Source organism: Petaurus breviceps, unplaced genomic scaffold, assembly GCF_028583685.1.
Source record: "Petaurus breviceps papuanus isolate PSGF00001 unplaced genomic scaffold, PetGlider_PUasm1.0 174, whole genome shotgun sequence".
NCBI lineage: Eukaryota > Metazoa > Chordata > Mammalia > Diprotodontia > Petauridae > Petaurus > Petaurus breviceps.
Window position 1 is genome coordinate 25440562 of NW_027185761.1, and position 19651 is coordinate 25460212.

The window sequence follows — 19651 nt, forward strand, 5'->3', positions numbered from 1 at the left end:
CTCTCCCTCTCTCTCTCTCTGTCTCTCTCTCTCCCTCCCTCTCTCTCTCTCTCTCTCTCTCTCTCTCTCTCTCTCTCTCTCTCTCTTTCTCTCTCTCTCTTTCTTCTCAGGCTCAGGAAGAGAATTCTGAATCTACCACCACCACCACCTTGAGGCCTTAGATAGACTCAGTTCCTACCTGGATACAGAAGCAAGGGACAAGATCCGTTTGGTTCAGGGTGATATTCTGTGGTCCTGTCTAGGGAACAAGTCAAGGATGGAATCTGAGATACCACTACTACTAGGAAATAGGGTGGGGAGTCAGGGGAGGGAGGGAGTGAATATAGGCTCCTGGAAAGGAGACAAGCGGCCATGGCCAAAGAAAGGAGTCAGTCAGGCCTGAGAGCAGGGAAGGAGCTCTATTCCCCAATGATCTCCCCTTCTGCCAATCCCCAGTGCATGAAATTCTCTCATTACAGATTCACCATTTGGGTCCTGGAGGCTTTCTTGTTTTTGAGACTCCTTTTTAAAATAAAAGTACTGTTGGAATGAGTATGAGGGTGAGGGGAGAAATAGGAGTTCTTGAACTCTAGTCAGAAAATACCATATCCAGGATGGAGAACAAGGTTGAGATAAGGATTAGGATCTGAGCAAGAATCAGGGAGGGACCAGGAAGGATGAAAGACAGGAAAGGCAGGAGCCACCCAAAGAGGAACTCAGAGATTGAGAGAGAGGGAGACTGTAGGATTCGAGTTGGTTGGTCAGTTTGTTGGAAGGGAAGGGAGAGGAAGGGGTGTTGACTAGGAGATCCCAGGCAGGGAGGAGCCAGACTTGGAGATGTTGATGGAATGGAGGGAAGAGAGGCTGGGTGATTGAAACAGACATGGGGTATTAAAGAGGAGAGCTGTATCCTTCTCACCAAGACTTCATGAAACCTTGTGCTAAGATTCCGGGTCTGATTCCAATAGAGGAGGAGAATATAGTTCTGCTCCGTGGAGACATCCAATACCAGCTGTATCGAATCCCCTTCAGCTGAGAGATTGAACCAGGGCAGCACTGGAACGGAATTGGAGGGGGCTGAAATTCCATCCCCCTCTTTCATCTCTTGCCGTGTCCCTTCCTCTCTTCTGCCCCCTCCCCAATTCAGGCTCCCCTCTGCCTCCTCCTGCCCCCAAACTTGCCTTGTCTCCCAACTTCCACCTCTTCTCACCCCCACTCCATTCCATACCTCTGCAGCTCCGGACACTGTCCTGCAATTCAGGCCGGACACAATCTGAGGAGAGAACAGAATGAAGGCCCTCGGTAGGGACTAGGAGGAAAACAGGAGGGGAAGAGAGAACATCTCTTCACAAGTTCTCATTCACTGGCTGAGCAGCTAACCAGTCAATAAGCATTTCTTAAGGGCCTGCTATGTATCAAACGTATGTTTGCCTTAAAGACTATTTTATGGGGAACTCACACAAGGCAAGCACTCACATGGAGGTCAGAAGAAGAAATACAAGGACACTTTCAAGATTTCTCTGAAGAACTTTGGAATAGATTGTGAGACATGGAGACAATGGCATGGGACTGCCCAACATGACATGCCCACATCAAAGAAAGCTCTGTGCTCTATGAGCAAAGCAGAATTTCTGTAGCTCAAAAGAAATGTGAGATGCACAAATTTGGAGACATGTCCACTCCAAATATTCATGAGGACCATTTGTGCCCAATCTGTGGTAGAACCTTCCAAGCTCATATTGGTCTGATCTGCCACAGTAGGACACACTATACCTTGACCCCAACATAGGGATGCCTTGTTGATCAGCCAACCAACTACATGTCACAAGATTTCAGCTACATGTCACCCCCTCCCCAAATACCTAGGATCATTGGATTTGGAACCAGAAAGGACCCTAGAGGTAATCTAATCTGACCCCCTTAATTAAGATTAGAAAATGGAGGCCCAAGGGAATGAAGTGATTTGAAAAAAGTCGCAGGAGGAGTAAAGTCAGTCAGTATTCAAAACCAACTACTCTGACTCAAATCCAGGGGACTTTTCCCCTACTTTCTCCCAATGCCTGAAATTAATCAACTTTTGATAAACATATATTAAGTACCCACTATGAACCAGGTACTGTGCCAGACATTGGGAATACCAAACCAAAGATGATACAATCTTTGTTCTAAAGGATGATTACTCATTGTTATTATTATTATAATAACATATATCATGCCTTATTAACTTATCCCCTTATTGGAAGAAACAACATGTACATATATACATATATATTAAATAAACAGGCAGAGAGACTAGATATGTGATTTCATTAGTAGAGGCAACTCCCAGGTGAGGGAAATCCCTCTACCAATGGAGGTAGGCCAAGCAAGCTCTCCATAGACTACGACATATGGTCTCTCATAAAAAATAAATGCAAGGTATTAGTAGCTAAGCAGGGGAGGGCAGAGATCAGAAAAAGCCTCACATAAAACATGCTACTTGTACTATGCCTTCAAGGAAACTAGAGTTTTTAAGATGTGGAGCATAGGGGATCTTCCAGACATGGGAGAAGGAATGGAGTGTGTGAAGTCTAACAGGAAGGTTCAGTCAGTTAGATGCTAGTGTGCTTGGAGGGGAGTGATGTGGAGTAAACCTGGAATAGTAGGGTGGACGGCTTCAAATGTCAGAACCTTTCGTCCTACAATAAGAGCTAAGGCTGGGGGTAGCTCTGATGTAACCTAGATGTAGATTCAGGAACTGGAGGGAAGCTTCAAGATCATTAAGTCAAATTCCCTAATGTCACAGACTATGAAGGCAAAACCTACAAGGCCCAGGGACTTGCCCATAGTCACAGAGGTGATAAAGGATGAAGTCTGAATTCAAACCTAGGTCCTCTTCAGTTTAACAAATGCCAATGCTCCCTGGTTAGGGAACTTGGGAATTCAAACTCAAATCCAGTTGAATACTTGAAAATTACAAAGACCAAATTTGGCCTAAAAGAAAAGGTATAAGAAAATGCCCCACCTTTTCCTTTTTTGGGGGAGGAGGAGCAGAGATTACAGATGTAGAATAGTACATATGTCAGATTTTTCCTGATGTGTTCATTACTTTTGCTTAACTTTTTTTTTTCATTTTAAAATATTCTTTGATAAATTGGCTTTCTCGGAAGGGAAAGGCTCTATTAAAAAATGTAGGTGATATAAAAATGAGAGTCATCGATAAAAATTTGTATTTAAAAAAAAAAACTCTCCATTTCAGATAAAAATGGTTTGTCTCCAATCCTTTCCTGATACTAGGTTGTGATAGGGGAGAGAGAAAACAGATTTGAGAGGAAAGCATCCAAAAAGAGGAGACTAAAAGATGGAAAACCAGTTTTTCCTCTTTTAGATGTTGCCAAGACCCCGCCATGTTTCTCCCCTCCACCAATGGCCTAGCCCTCACCTGGTAGTAGTTGTGTTTGATTGAGTTCCTTCTGGTAGGGGGGCTGAGTATATGACCAGATCCGTACTTCCCCCCCTAGTGGTGCCTTAAAGCAGTCAAATACCAGCGAACCCTGGGGAAAAGCCAAAAAGCCCACAAAGGGTCAGGGTTAAGGTCAAAAGCAAGGACCATTTATAGAATCTTCAGCAACCTCCAATAAACAATTCTCGCTTTCTCCACTCTACCAGGTCCTCCCGGCCCCTCTCCTCGAGAAGCAAAATAAAAATCATTTGCCTTGACCATTTTTACCCTTCGATTTCCTTGAAACAGTTGGGAAGTCATGAGGAGGTATAGAGACCCATTTTAGAGATAAGGAAACTGAGTTCCAAAGAGGGAAAGTGATTTGCCCACAGTGACTCAGTTTATAAATGTGGGAGTCCAAATTCAAATCCAAATCTTTTGACTCCAATTCTAGTACCTTCCGCAACATAATTGGCATCTAAATGACAAAGAGAGTTACAGGCATGGAGTTGAGAAGACCTGCCTTCGAATCTAGCCTCAGATGCTTACTGGTGTGACCCCAGGCAAGTCACTTAATGTGTCTGCCTCAGTTTCCTCAACTGTAACATGGGGACAATAAGAGCACCCAACAACCCAGGGCTGTTGTGAGAATCAAATGAGATAATATTTGTGAAGTACTAAAAAGGAAAGGTGACTAGCACACAGTAAACTCTTAAAAGCTTCTTCTTTTTCCCTTCAAGTGAAAGAGAAAATTTCACCCAAGGTCATTTTCTTTCCTCAGATACTCTGTTTTTATCCTTTTCAAAGCATTATCATGAGCATCACCGTATTTGTTCCTGAGAATCAGAGCAGGAATTATCCCCATTTTAGAGACTTGCCCAAGGTCACATAACAACTTGGTACCAGAGACAGATCTTTTGATTCCAAGCCTTGTGTTTTACTGCTTTATATCTCCAATGGGTATAAGAGTGTCCGGGTAGCACAGCTTTAGGGTAAGGCTTACACTATGGACCAGCACCCACAGTTTCCCTCCCCTTCCATCTCTTAACCTACCACATTTTGGCCTGGCTGTACCATGGCAACAGGCACCTCTACCTCCACCAAGACACATCGCTCAGAGTGATAGGCCTGGAAGGAAAGGATGATTCTTGCCTGGAGAGATTCTATGGAAGACACAATGCAGTTCAACTTGGTAAACATTTGTGAATCACCTACTGAGTGCAAAGGGCTGTGATAAAACACTGTGCTAGGAACAGTAGCCTGGGTTTGGTCTGAGGAGTAAAGCAGGGATCTGGGACAAAGGGAAAAGCATGCAAAGAGCCATCCTTTCCCCAGGGAGGAAGCAGAGCAGAGACTCAGAGCAGAGAAGTGACTATCTTACCATTCCGAGGCCAAGATTGATATGTTAGCTCAGCATCTTCTGGGAATCCATCCTCATCGGGATCCTCCTTCCTAGGCTCTAAAATGACTTTGTAAATACAGAGCCCCCATGCCCTAGCACCCCGCCCACCCCTAGCTCAGACAGAGTGAGTAAGTTTTCTGGCCCCTTTCCCCGGGCTTTCTGGAATTCCTTGTGCTGGGAAATAAAGCCTCTGGGCTGTGTCCCGAGAGGTCCTACCTTCCTTAGGGGAAGGTGCTGGGATCTGAGACGGAGATGCCAGGACAACTTGCCCAGGTAGGAGGGAACCTGAGCCAACAGCTGAGTTCCTGCCACCTCTATAGAATTTAACCTTCTCCACTCCTAGCCATGGGTATGAGGCTTCCTGGGATGGCCACACTCTTACTAGCTTCCTTCTGCCTTTACTCGAACACTCCCTTCCCCCTTTCCTCCTGGACCTTTCCCTTCCCCCTATCTTCTCAATCACTTTGAATCTCTTCCCCCTCAAATCTAGTGACATACATGGATGGCAAGAGAAAATTATCCTCCGCCCCGGGGTTGGCCCCTCTTTCCTCCCACCATCTCTCCCTTTCCCCTTTTCTTTTTCCCCATCAAGATTTTTCCCTCCCTCCTTCCTTTCTCCCTCCTAAGTGCAATGTTGTCCCCTAGCTTACCCTGCACCTCCCCGCCTTACAATTTTAGAACGTAGAGCTAGAAGAGACTCTGGAATAGCACTTAGGTGACAGATGCCTAAGGTCACCCAAGAGAGGCAGTGTGACTTAAATAGACTATTTGCTCTGGAATCAGGGCACCTAGGTTCAAATCTCACTTCTGGGCAGGTCATCTAACTTCCCTGAGCCTCAGTTTTCTCATCTATAAAATGGGAAATGGGAGGAGGGAGAATTTGAACTAGATGACCCCTGAGGTCCCTTTTAACTCCAGCCCTATGATCCTATGAAACCAGATAGGAGAATGAAAGCTTCAAACTCAAATCCTCTGGCCTCAATCTAGTCTTCATTCCACTGTGCCAAAGTGTGTCCCTACCAGCTTTTTCCCTCCTCCCTTAGGTCCTTTTTACCTCTTACCCTAGACCCCTTCCTACCTCCAGGACCTCCTCTGCCCTCCACCTCTTTTCATATTTGATAAATCTTCTCTCCATCTTGCACCATGAAGAAGGGCTGGAGGTACCTCCCCACACTGCCTTCCCCCCTCCCCATACACACACACACACACACACACACACACACACAGTCTCTCACCCTGCACTGTTAGGTGGAGGGTCACTCGAACACAAGGGACACAGTTAGTTTCTTCCCTGCATCGAAGGACCACCTCTGTCTGTAGCTTTGTGGGTACCAGCACAGGGTCTTTGGGGGGCTTGATTGTCTCCAGCAGGCAGAGCACATCATCTGAAGAAGGAGGCAAGTGGCAGCCTTTGGACATACCCACCCCATCCAGGTCAGAACAGGGTCAAAGGGGAGCAAGGGAAGGATACTGTGCTTGCCCTCAATACTAGTACAAGGATGGATGTCCACAGAAGGAACTCCCTAGGAAGCCCCAGGGAACCATCTCAGCCAGACCTAAGGGACTGTGGAGGTCTCCAAGGAGCCAGTGACAGGAAAATAAATTCCATCTCCAGTCTTCTCTTGATACTCACCCCAAAGGTGACATGAAAGACCCTAGGGGAAGAAAGGGCATTCACAGGTTCCATGTCTTCCCTTACTCAGTTTTTCCACATGCATCCCTGAGCTCCCATAAGGGGGGGTTCAGCCTTGAGGACACAGAGACAGCTAGCACCTCCATGAGTCCCAAAACTTTTCCAGAGGTACCTGTTGCTCAAATTTCAAGTTCTAAGTACAAAGACTTGAACCTGCTGAAGCCTCAGAATACCCAAGCCAGTAGCCTGGAGGGAAAGGATGAGCAGACCTAGCTGTTTGCCTCCCCCCCTCCTCCTCCCCACTCTGCCCTTCCCCCTAGCCCAGCACCAGCCTTACCTAGCCAGACCTGAAAGGGCAGTTACACTGGAGATGGGCTGGTGGTGGCTGGTACTGCCAGAGCCCCAAGCCAGAATATGTCGTCTCCCCAGACCATTCTCTAAACCCCCAAGACCCCCAGGAACCCCAGGGTTCTCAACCTACCTGAGAGCATCGAGCATCATCCTGGGACCCTGTCAACTTCTCCAAAGAGAACACCCAGGGCCTGCTACCAAGAACCAAGGAGAAGAAGAGGAGGAGCCATGGAACAAGCATCTTCTAGTTGTCGATCAAAGTTGTCAGCCAGGGCTCAAGCCTGAGACTGCTCCCCCTTGGGGGGGAAACTGTTTCTGCCCTCCCCACCCAGGTCTGTCGTAGTCAGCTGTTGCCCCTTTCCCCTTGGATGCCCAGCGGTACCACGGTGGGGACTGGGACCCCTCCCCTCCCACTCCTATCCTGGCTCTGGGGCCTCCTAGGGTGGGAGGGTTGGGAAGAGATTCCAGTCACAAGGCTCCCTGGATCACTCTTTTCAGCTGGATCTCTGAATCCAAAGTGCTTTCGATTCAGCTTGGAGCCCTGCTGTCCCCGCCTCCTGTTCCAGCCCCTGTCCAGTCCCTCCCACAAAACACTGGGCCCCATGCCCAATCTGGATGACTGGGAAGCAGACAACTCACTGCCATTCCACACAGGGTATAACCCTCCCAATTTTCACACACACACACACACACACACACACACACACACACACACACACAGATAGGGAGTGGCTGATAACCAAAGGCAATATTGAGCAAGGCCACCTACCTCCCCTGGGAGTCCTGTGGGAAGATGGGAAAGGGGAGGGCGGTCCCAGAGGCCCTTCTCCAGGGACTTGGTGGTATGAAATTATTCCATGTCATAAAGCATGACATTCATCTTCCTGCCACTGAAGTTAAGGTAACGCCCAACCCCATTTCTCCTGGATCTTAAAGCCCTGCCCTCTCCATGTCTTCCCAGTCTGGCACCAATATAAGCCTAGAACACTGAAGGCATCAGGAGACCATGGCACTATTAATTTCTTCTGGGCCATGGTCACTCTAAGAAAACAATTGCCCCTTTTGGTCCTTAGCTCGCCATACAAAAGGGAGGCCTGGAGTTATAACTCCAGGGGATGTGTCCCTCCACCAAGCCCAGGACACTGAGCCTTGCTTGGTAAATATGTGTGATCTCATAAAATGACCTAATTTGAGAGTTGGAAAGGACCTTAGCAGCTATCCGCTCCACTCTGTAAGGAATACTTACTATAACCTAACAGATTAATGATTACCCAGCCTTGAACACACCAAGAAGAGGGTACCAGCTCAGCCACTTCAGTGGAACCTGTTGTCTTGGGTAATGGAGTCTGTAGTAACTCTTCTTCTAAGGTCAAGTTTAGTTGCTATATTCCTCTTTATATCTGACTCCCACCCACCCATTATTGTGACCATTGATGTTCATTTGGGTTCCTTCATGCTGATTAAAAAAAAAAGTTTACTGATATCTTTTTTTTTAATGGCCAACCCTTCACTTTGCCTGTAATACCTTTTCTTAAAAAACACTAAATAAGGGGCAGCTAGTTGGCAAATACAACACCAGCCTTGAAATCAGGATGGATCTGAGTTCAAATGTGACCTCAGACACTTGATGCTTAACTAGCTGAATGACCTTGGGCAAGTCACTTAACTGAAATTGCCTTGCTTTTCCCCCTCAAAAAAAAAACAACACTAAATGATTTTTTTGTGTTATGAACTAAAAAATTAGCAACAGACACTAATACTTCCAAATAAAAAGGCCAGAAAATTAGAATAATATATAAAACTGTGAGTCTATAATAAACAGATTATTTAAAATATATTAGTATATTTTAAAATGTTTTACTGTCATATATTACATTTAATATATATTTTAGAATTTTTATTTTCAGTTTCAAATTTCTCCCATGACTTTTTTTTAAATTGTTTTTTTCCCAACATACCCCATACACCAATTGAACTCTCACTTTTAACAAAAAAAAAAGTCAAAACGAACAGACATAGCAGTAACTCCCCTCCCCCAAGCTTTCCAAATGGAAGGTATATTTCATTATCTTTTCTCCCAGAATATGGTCTTCATAATTAACTAATCAAAGTTTATACTTTATAATTAACTAATTAAAGGTCATATGCCCATATTTTCTCTGATCTTTATTCATCATGTTTACTTTGTGTAACCCATTCCATCCCAAGCCATAAAAAGTAGCCTGGAACAGCTTCTGCTCTACCCACTCCAGCTGAGCTCATTACCCAGTCACTTCCTTTGGAGTCCTTCCTAGATCTTGGGGATAATGGGGGGGGCAGAGGAAGGAGACTAGCTGAACCACAGGCAAAAATCACAGATCACCTATAAGAGATAAGTCTGGGCTCACACATTTGCTCTTGTATTGCCTTTTAATCGGTAGGGCGCAACTGTTTCTATCACCTCTTCTTTGCTTCCTGTCCCATTCCCTCCTCCGCCTTAGGCTTCAGTTCTCTAGCTTGTTATAAGTCTATGTATATCCCTATATATAGGAGCAGAACTTGTTATCTCTAGGTTATAGTCCAACCTGGAAACTGAGCGGGGCGGGGAGGGACGGGAGTCCTCCTCTGATCTCTGACCAAGACCCTTTAATAAAAGTGAGAATCCATGTACTAGGTCTGAGAACCGGCCCGAAGGCAGCAGAGGTCTGATTTGGGGGAATCAGTGAGGCAGCTCCGCGCCAGAGACATAAGAATACCAAATGCTTTTGCGGGGAGCGGCATGTTTTGAATTCCCTATACATCCTCAGATCGTTTCCCTCCAAGACTTCTCTCCACTGCCATGCCCACGCTGCGCTGGAGGCCCACGTCTGAAGGGGAGAAGGCTCCGGCTTGGGGATGGGACCAAGAGCCTTCTGGCCTCCCTTTAGCTCGCTTCTCTTCACATAATGCTGGGCTTCACAGTCCCCCTAGGAGGGAGAAAAGGGCACCCCTCTCCTATTCCTTTCCAACTCAGCGGCTATCTGAGCTGAGCAGCTCAGCCTGGGCTGCCTCTCGCTCCAGTCTTTGGCACAGCTCCAGGCGGTTTCGCAAATAGCAGCGCCAATCTCTGCGCTCTGGGGACCGGAGCCAACGCGGGGCTCTTCGAGAGTCCTCAGCGGCCAGGGCCCGGAGCAGCTGGGGCAGGTCGCCGAATAGGCGGAAACGAGGGAGAGTGCGCAACGGCTGGGGAATGTCCTCCTCGGCACAGAGCTTACTGAAGAAAGCCAGCAGCGGAGGTCGCGAGCCTCCCGGGGTTCCTGGGCCAGAGTGGAGGCAGCAGTTCAGGGCAGCTCCGAATAGGTTCTGGGTGTCCTGGGCGCCCCTGGGGCCGACCCCGGTCCGCCAGCGGCTGTAGAGGTGACCGCTGGTTCGACTCCAGAGGAGCAGCACGGTGCCCCGCTCCTGTGCCACGCGGGCCTGGGCCCCGCACAGCCAAGGAAGGGGCCCCAAGCGGGCCACACGCTCCCCCTCCCATAGGTCCAGGATCACATCACCGCTGCCTCCCAGGGCCACCCTCAACAGCTCTGCCAGGGCGCCCACCAGACGGCGGTGCACCTCCGAGTCCGCAGAGTAGAGCAGCAGCACAGGCCTGGATTGACGGGGGCCTATAGAAAGAGAAGGAACAAAGGACGGGGGCAGAATGAGGGAGAGGACTTGGAGAGGTGGCCTTCCATCCCGCCCTTCCTTTCTGCACCCTAGCTCGGTCCTGAGCTAGGGCACGGACCGCCCAGAGGGGAGGATGCATAGGGAGAGGAGAGTGATGGCAGAGGTAGCTGCAGCAGTGGGATGGGGAAGGGCTTGGTGAGTGGTGGGGAGACAGATCTGTTCCCAAAGGGAGCCCTGATGCAAAAAGGTGCATATTCCCAAATCCCTTCCCCTCCTCATACACCTACACTGTTCTGGGGGCTCACCTGTCAGTAGCCTCTGTAAGCCCTGGTAGTTCAAAGCCAACATGGTCACCAGCAGGGCAGCCACCATCAACAGCCCCAGAGCCAGAAGCCCCAAGTGCCTGTGAGAGACTGAACAAAGATGAGCAAAGATGAGGCCAGGATGGGGCTCCCCTATCTCATCCCCTTCACCATCTCTGACCCAGAGACTTACCATTGGGACACAAAAGGTGCTTCTGAGCATACTGGACATCTGACCGCCACACCTGCCCAGTAAAGGGTCCACAATGAGAATGAAGGTAGGGTAGGGAGAAGGGGGGTGGGTATGAGAAAGGTTCATTACCAGAACACAGCCCCCGAAACTCTGTAAGGGGAGGATGAGATCTGACTTCACTGGGCTGGAACCGTTAGGCTGTGAGAACAAAGGTTACAATGGTCATCACCAAACATACAAATGTGTAAAGGGTTCTATAATTTTTGCCATGTTCCTCCCCTCTTTGACAGTGGATAGAGCACACCTGGAGTCAGGAAAAACTGAGTTCAAATCCTGCCTCAGACAGGGACACTGGGCAAGTCAGTTAACCTCTGTTTGCCTCAGTTTCCTCATCTGTAAGATGAGGAATGGCCTCTAAGGTTCCTTCCAACTCTAAATCTATGATTATATGCTTTTATGAGCAGGAATTCTTTCTGTCTCCTTTCTGCCTACTCTCCTCATTCTTGAGGGAATGGACTCCAGTCATACCTTCTCCATGAAGCTGTCCCTGATTACCATAGCTTGCATTCTCTGACCTCCCATAACAACGGCAGGATAGTGCAGTGGAAAGTAGTGAGTCTGATTTCAGAGCACTTGTATTAAAATCCTAGGGGTGCTACTTACTATGTGATTTTAGGCAAATCCCTTTCTCTCTCTAGACCTGAGTTTTCTCACCTACAAAATGAGGTTGGACATAAAAAGAAACTAGAAGCGAAATGGGGGTGGGGAGTAGGAGGTGGGATAATTGCAACAAACAGCACCAGGAAAAGTCTTCTTGATTCACCGATTCTACCTTATATATACATATTATATATATATATATATATATATATACACACACACATACATATATATTATAGTACCTATTATATATAGTATATTGATTTGACTATATATAGTATATTGATTCTATCTAAAATATATAGACAAATGTATAGGTACTGACATAAATATAGAATGCCTAAAGTCATTCTTTAACGAGTAACTGACCAAAGGATGGCACTAAAAGGTTTCCAAAAGAATTGGCAATTACAGATCACCACATGAAAACACGACTCCAAGTTGCCAATAGTAAGAGAAGTGAGACTTAAAACTACTCTGGTTTTATCACTTAGGCAGCTAGAAGCACAAGATTTGGGGTCAGGAATGACCTGACTGTGTGTCTACTAAGTGTCAGGAAGACTGTGTTACCCTGGGCAAGACACTTAATCTCTCTTTTTTTGGTTTCCTCATCTGTAAAATGGGGATAATAATAACTTCTACCTCACAGGGTTGTTGTGAGGTCAAATGAGATAACATCAAAGTACTCAGCAAATCTCAAGGCACTATTATTATTGTTATCTCACATTAGGGGAGGGGAACCTGTGGCCTTGAGGCTATGTGTAGCCTTTAAGATCTTGCATTCAGTCAAAAGGCCACACTTAAGGATCTAGAAGGTCACAGGTTCTTCACCCCTCTCCTATACTATATAAATTGACAAAGAGGATAAAAAATGAGAACAGTAAATGTTCTGTAGAAGTTGGACCTACAGAAATCTACGGACCCCTTTCTCAGAACAATGTTTTCAGATACGATACATGAAATAAAATACATAGGTTTGCAAAGGTAATAAATCATACTGAAATACAGTTGTCAAAATAATAATTTTAAAAACCAAGTCCATAGCTTGGTCAAGAACTTCTGCTCTAAAACTTAGGCAAGCAACCTCAAAAGGCATCTGGTCAGGGGTGGCTAAGTGGTGCAGTGAATAGAGCACGGGACGTGGAGTCAGGAGGACCTGAGTTCAAATCCAACCTCAGACACTTAACACACACACAAACTAGCTGTGTGACCTTGGGCTAGTCACTTAACCCCAATTGCCCTCTAAAAAGCAAAAAAAAAGAGAGAAAAGAAAAGGAAAAAAAGGCATCTAGTCCACTCTCAATGTTCTGTGGGAAGATAGGCATACTGCCACTGCTGGTGGTTGCCAGTGGTTCAACTATTCTTAAAAACAATTTGGAATTATGAAAGAAAATTGCTATACTGTCCATAACTTTGACCCAGCAGTCCTGCTACTGGGCATATACCTAAAGGAAGTCAATATGTATCAAAATATTTATAGCAGCACTTTTTGTACCAGAGACAAAGAAATGAAGACAAAGTGAGAACTTATCAATAGGGGAATAGCTAAAAAAACCAACTCTATGGTATATTAATATAATGATGGATTATTATATAGTAAGAACTGATAAATGTGAGGGAATTCAGAGAAACATGGAAAAATTTGTATGAACTGATGCACTGTGAAATAGGCAGGCCCAAGAGAAATAGAGATAATGACCACAATATAAATGAAGAGATTACTAAAAGGAAGCCAACTCTGAGTGATAGAAAAAACAAAGAAAGTCCTGGAGGAGAGATAACAAAATATACCTCCCTTGACTCAGTAGAAAATAGGAATACTAGAAAAGCAGAATATAGCATGTCATCCAAGATGGTCACTCTAAGACATATTTTTGCTTAATTTTTTTTTTGTTATAAGGGAGAGTTTGCCCTAGAAGGGTAATGAAATGAAGCAACCATGGTGTAAAAATCTAAGGAATCCATAAAACACAGTTTAAAAAAAAAAAGAGCTGTCTAAATGTATGTATCAGATTCTGCTCTTTGCTGAGGACTTGACCAAAGTGAGTGTACTCAGTCTTCAGAGGGCATAAGTGAGACTTCTAAGACACTATTCTCAAGCTTAATACACCCTAAATATGTTCCACTGTTACAACATCTGGGTTATGATGGAGGGACTAGGATAAAAGATGGAGGTGTCTGTGGCCACGGTATAAAACAGAGAGGATATGTGTGTGTGTGAATACAGAATGGGCTATGTATAAACAATTGGCTAGACCAGTGACTGACCAAATGAGGTGGTGGGAGGGGTTTGAGGGATTGGATCACTTGCCATTTGCCATAAGTTCACAGATGTGTCAGAAACTGAAAAGTTAGGAAATACTGTCTGAGACAAACTAACAGAAGTCAGAGTCCAAGACAAAGGTTCTTAACTCTTATGGTGCCTAGAACCCCTTGGGCATCTGGTGAAGTCTACAGACATCCTTTTCACAGTAATGTTTTTAGATGCATAAAATAAAATACATAGGTTTGCAAAGGTAATAAATGATATTGAAATATGATTATCAAAATTGAATTTTTTTAAAGAAGTTCATGGCTCCTGGATTAAGAACCCCTGTTCTGAGACTTGATAAGAAACTTCAAAAGGCACCTGGTCTGGCCTTGCACCAAACAAGAATAGCTTCCTTAGTTAGCATCCCTAACAAATGTCCATTCAGTCTTTGCTTGAAAACTTTAAGGGACAGGGAGGTCACCACCTTCCACTTTGGAATTGCTCTGATTATTTGGGAAGCTTTTCCTTACATTGAGTTAAAACCAGCCTTTCTACAGCTTCCCCTCCTGGCTGCTTGTTCTACTCTTTGGGGCCAGACAGAAGACTCTTCCCTCTTCCATGTAACAACCCTTCAAATACTTGACGACCACCCCTCTTTCTAAGTCTTCTCTTGATAAAGGGCAGAAGGATAGTGAGACAAAATATAGAGGTAAATGAAGACACTGCAGTGAAGGGCATCATGCTTTCTCCCTAATATTAACATCCCCCACACAGCCACCCACCCTTCTTGTGCTCATGCCTGGTTTTCAAGGGGTGAAGGGAATGCTGGAACCTGGGAGGTTCTGGCTACTGAGGAGATGGCAGAGACTGGTCTAGGCTTCACGGACTGTACCTGGCTGACAGAGTAAATAGGCAGCTGTGGATCGGAATGTTCCATCCCTGGGAGGCACCAAGCAGCACTGAAAGCAGCTGGAGTCCTTGAGTGGAAACGCAGAACCAATTGTTGGTACTGGACGGTCATGCTCACATTCCAGGAGGAGGCTGTAAAGGGGTGCGTTGCAGAGTTACACAGAGTGTGTAGTTAGGGCGGGGTTGGGGCGGGAAGTAAAAGTTTAACTAGAAGGGGATGCTCACAGCTGAGTGAAGGTTACATGGGGGTGGGGTGGAGATGAGAGAAGATCACAAGCTCACCATTCCTATGGGGACATTCAACGTGCGTACTATTCCCAAGAGAGAACTAGGGAAGAGAGGAAAAGAAAGTCACCTGGACGGAGGTGGAAGGGGGAGAGGGACATATTTCCTCTTTTATACCTTGCCATCCCCTATTTAACCAAAGCACCAACTCTCCTTTTTCCCAGAAACTTTTGCTGTTAGTCGTACCTTGAAGCAAAGATGTGGGTGCAAATCCACCTTCTCCAAAACGTACCACTGTTGGGAGAGAAGGGAGTCAGATGGGAGCAGTTCTGAGCCCCGACTCCCCCCTGGGTCATGAGATGCTGTTCATCTCATGCTGTGGGGTTACAATATTGTAATGTTAGAGATGAAAAAAATCTGCTCTCTCCTCTCCCCCCTCTCTCCTCTCTCCCTTCATCCCCCCACCATGTCTCTGTCTCTGTCTGTCCCTCTTTTCCCCCCACCCCACTTCCCCCCTTACCCCCTCTGACTCAGAGATTGTGGCATTGGGAAGGTCTTCACAGGGACTGTGCCAGTTCTGTTTCTGGCACAGGGAGGCCTTGAGCTTCACTGGGCAGCGTAGGGTTAGGGTCATGGCCATCTGGTCCTGGTAGCTGTGGTCCGTGAACTTCACTGACCTCCAGAAGTCCATGCTGTCTGTGGGCAAAGGGTCTCCTCATGACTTGTTTGCTCACCCTCAGGCCTGTCTCTGTTTCATCCTACCAACCCCTGATCTCCTCGGCCCACCCAGATCCAAGATGATTTTTCTGTTGGGTTAGTGTGATGGATGAAGCAGATTAGGCCATCCCAATGTCCTTCAGATCTGATCTAACCCTAGAGCTATTAACTCCCCAACATGTACCCTGCTCCACACAGGCCAGTCTGCCCCTTGTCTTCTCCTTCCCCCACTGCCACACACAGACCATGTTCCCAGCTCTGTGGATTTATCACTGCTGTTCTCTCCCCACTAACTATTCAATACTATCCACACTTCAAAGCCCAGCTCAAATCTCACTGCTCCCACAAAGCAGTCCTGGATGGATCCAGCCCACCTGGTTTTCTTTCTTCTTCAAAATCTTAGAACATTTACACTTTGTACCATACAACTGGTCTCTTCCTTATTCACTATCTTGTACTGTGTGCCATTTCATAACACTCATAGAACAAGTACTTATTGAGTAGATGGCATAGTATAGCCTGTCTCCCCTAGGCTACAAGGAGGGAGAGAGAAGCATGCCCTCCAAGGGTGTGATGTTTATCGATTGGCTCATTAGAGTGTCAAGAGACAGATGCCACTGCCATCTTGTCTCCTGTTCCCATGGTGCAAAAACAAGGGCAGCTCCCCCCGTCCCCTCTCCGTCCATTTCAGCCCCCAAGTCCCAGTGATAATGTCATTTGGAGGAATTCATCCTTCCAGTGAAGGACTGGGATGAGGTTTGTGTGGGCCACTCACAGACTTCAGGTTGGTCCTTTAAGGGGCACTGCTTCCTCCGCACACTGTCCTGGTGCAGGTATGCTGCCTGATGGAATGAAGGAGGGGAGTGGCATTAAATGCTCAGATGGGCAGACTTCTTTATGCCAATAGACCCCAAATCCACTCTGACCTAGACCCATTAGGATCTAATTCTCTTGGGCCAAAGATAAAGAACTAGAATACTCATTCAATATCCAGGAAGGGGACCCACACAAATCAAGAGAACCCAACTCCTTGAAGGAGAGGAAAAATCAGTAGGTGGGAGGCAAAATAAAATATGAGTAATAATAGCTGACATTTAATTTCCTTTTTCCACCAAGAACTATCACATCTGAGCTGGGTGCCACCCTCACCCTTTGGGCTCCATCTCCCCACTGCCAGCCTTATTTCAGCAATACCTCCTAGGGCATTCATTGCCTTCATGTTGCCCCCACCTTCCTGACCTAGGCTACCCAGAGCCCCTTAATGTACTGTTCAGCAGGACCTCTGGCCTCCAGTCCTGGTGCTCTCCCTTTGCATTCAGTTTATTTACCCGTCAGTCATCTGTTACACCTGCCCTGCCCCACCCTGACATGTTCCATAGCTTCAGGATCTTGTGTTCTCTTTTTCCATCTTATTTTATCAACTAATCAGTGTGAAGTTGGGAGGAGGGGAATGTTCACTTGAAATCAAAATCATCCCTTCAAATGACTCCAGTGGAGACTAGGTCAGTTCCAGTTCTGAACTCCTGGGACAACTTAATAAATGATCATTGACTATTGACTGACAGCATTCTGAAGCAAAACCAGCACCCTGATCAGCCCTAGACTGGGTGCAAGAGACAAAGTGGTATAGTGAATAAAAGGCTGGAGTCGGGAATATTGGAATTCAGGCACCTCCCCCCCACACACACTAGCTGTGTGACCTTAAGCAAGTCACAACCTCTGTCTCTTCATCTGTAAATTGGGGACAATAATAGAACCTACTACCCAAGACTGGGAGGATCAAAGGAGAAAGTATACACAGTACTTTGGAAACCTTCAAATGCAATAAAGACATTAGCTTCTCTTCTTAGACTGATCATCTCAGGCCCTTCGTCAGGATCCCATGGATAGGGGAGAAGCGAGATGAGGGCCAGGAACAGTCAATAGTCCACTGGGCATTATGGAGAATTAAAAGTACACATCTCACCTCTATGCAAAGACAGGGCAGCAGGAACTCATAGGGCAGCTGGACCGAGTGACCTTCAGACACAGTCTCCTGTAGGAGAAGCAGAAAGGGGAGGAAAGGAAGATGCCTAAGGAAGGGCAGGCGAATTCTGGATCGGTATCTCCAGGCCAGTGAAAAGGATCTGGAGGCTTAGGGACTGAGGCAGAGGGAAGTGGGACCTAGGCTTGAAAATTCCCCATGACAGTTGATTAACTATATATAATTTGTCACACTGCAAAATACTCTTGCTTTTTCCTCTGAAAAAAATTGCTTTCCTTGGGGAGAGTCTGTATTTTGTATTTAATAGTTTGCTTCCTCTGTCCCATTCTCTACATTTTGCTGTCTGGGTGCCTGACAATTATGTTGTGGGAAAAGGATTAGAGGTATGTATGTAGAGACTAGGGCTGGAATGTCCTACCCCCAGGGCTGCTCACAGGAGCCAGACTGACTTTCCTGATGGAAACAGCCGGAACCAGGAAGTTGAATGCCAGGATTAGCAGGCTATGACATATATGTATATGTCTGTAATCCTGTGAGTTCCTCATAACCAATGCCTGGTCTCAGAGGTGATAGCTGTGAGCTACTGGGGGATGGAGCTCATGGGAACAGTGGGGCATAGGCTTTGGAAGAATTCACCTGGAGAGCATTGGGGAGATGGAGTACCAGATATACAGCAGTTTGGAAGAAGAAGACTGGACAAGGAAGTCAGAAGGCCTGAATTCTAGTACCAGCTAATGATGCTAACTCATGACACTAACACTAACTCACCATGATTAACCTCTTTGGGCCTCACTTTGCTTATCTATAAAATGGGATTAATAATTCCCATTCTATTGAGAAGGAAGAATGATGCCTATTTCCTGACAGAGGAGTGATAAACTCAATATGCAGAGTAAAAAACACATTTTTGAACATGGCCTATGGAAGAATTTTTTTTGTTTGACCATGCTTATTTATTATGAGGGGTTTGGTTTTCTTTTTTTGGTGGGGAGGGGAAATGAGAAAGAGGGAAAAAAGATGCTTGATAATTGAAAAAAAAATTTTAATTTAAAAGACCAAAACAAATGTGAGTAATTTCACTAGGGCCCTGTGAAGATCAAAGGTTAATAATATGAATGATAGGGCTTTGAAAACCAAAAGCACTATGCCACTCTAAGGGGGATGTTATAAAGAATTTCGCTAATCTTTTTTACCTCAAAACCTTGCTAGAATTTCAGCCTCATTGCTTGTCATAGTTCCAGACTCAGGAACCATTCAAAGATTGGGTGTAATGTTGCTAATCCTTGCTTGGCCAGAGTCATGGAGTCACCAGATATGCGCCCCCCCCCCCTTAAAAATATGCTCTCCATAAACTTCATAAAGCAACAGAAGACATTATTGGGGCCAGCATTGATGGGTTTGATAATAAAGAAAAATTTTAAAATATTTGAACAATGGAAGCAAAGAGCCTAAGATAAAAAGAAAAAGGAAGAGAAGAAACAAAAACATTTATGAACAGTATGTTGGGGACATCTTGACTTCCAGAACATACAGAGAATTGATAAAAAGTCATCGAAGGATAGTGGATGGGTTCACCCTAGGGTCAGGAAGACCTGGGTTCAGGTCTTGCCTCAGCATCAGGGTAGTATGTAGGTGACCATAAGGAAATCACTTAATCTCACAGTGCCCCAGGCAAGTCTCTAGGAGCTCTTTATCAGGGTGAGGTCTTTCCACATCCAGAGTTCCCCCACAAATGACTGATATGGATCTCCAACTCCCCCACAAAACAGGAGGTAAAAGGTAAATACATACAAAATTATCAATAGTTTAAAAGGATGGAGGGACAATTCATAAAAACCAGTAATGGAACTGCAGAAAAGGTAATGAAACTCTCCCCCCTTCTCATGTCAGAGCACAGGGGACAGAAGAGTGTGTGTATACATTGTCAGATATGGTCACTACATCTATGGGATATACCATGTTTCCCCGATAATAAGACCTATCCCGAAAATAAGCCCTCC

At 45.9% G+C, this 19651-nt stretch overlaps 3 protein-coding genes across 10 annotated transcripts in view; 1 reads left to right on the forward strand and 2 right to left on the reverse strand.

Moving 5' to 3' along the window:
• Positions 1-7353, reverse strand: part of IL17RC (interleukin 17 receptor C) — a 19037-nt gene extending 11684 nt beyond the window's left edge. The window contains exons 1-9 of the mRNA XM_069084504.1: positions 6917-7353; positions 6436-6457; positions 6038-6187; positions 4782-4859; positions 4454-4563; positions 3401-3512; positions 1208-1252; positions 899-1035; positions 168-238 (exon numbers count right to left, since the gene is read on the reverse strand). Coding sequence (XP_068940605.1) covers positions 168-238; positions 899-1035; positions 1208-1252; positions 3401-3512; positions 4454-4563; positions 4782-4859; positions 6038-6187; positions 6436-6457; positions 6917-7027 — 836 coding nt within the window. The 5' untranslated portion in view covers positions 7028-7353. The remainder of the gene's footprint in view (positions 1-167; positions 239-898; positions 1036-1207; positions 1253-3400; positions 3513-4453; positions 4564-4781; positions 4860-6037; positions 6188-6435; positions 6458-6916) is intronic.
• Positions 1-19651, forward strand: part of RPUSD3 (RNA pseudouridine synthase D3) — a 320316-nt gene that overhangs the window by 240923 nt on the left and 59742 nt on the right. The window lies entirely within an intron of this gene.
• The window catches only part of IL17RE (interleukin 17 receptor E), a 16668-nt gene continuing 5644 nt past the window's right edge, over positions 8628-19651 (reverse strand). For 5 of the 7 annotated variants that reach the window (XM_069083969.1, XM_069083973.1, XM_069083970.1 and 2 more), the window contains 10 exons: positions 17634-17702; positions 16443-16509; positions 15471-15646; positions 15197-15244; positions 15008-15053; positions 14709-14857; positions 11035-11103; positions 10906-10957; positions 10716-10823; positions 8628-10409 (listed from right to left, as the gene is read on the reverse strand). In XM_069083969.1, coding sequence (XP_068940070.1) covers positions 9775-10409; positions 10716-10823; positions 10906-10957; positions 11035-11103; positions 14709-14857; positions 15008-15053; positions 15197-15244; positions 15471-15646; positions 16443-16509; positions 17634-17702 — 1419 coding nt within the window. In that variant the 3' untranslated portion in view covers positions 8628-9774. Of the gene's footprint in view, positions 10410-10715; positions 11104-14708; positions 14858-15007; positions 15054-15196; positions 15245-15470; positions 15647-16442; positions 16510-17633; positions 17703-19651 lie in introns of all 7 variants that reach the window. The other 2 variants (XM_069083971.1, XM_069083972.1) reach the window with 2 other exon arrangements.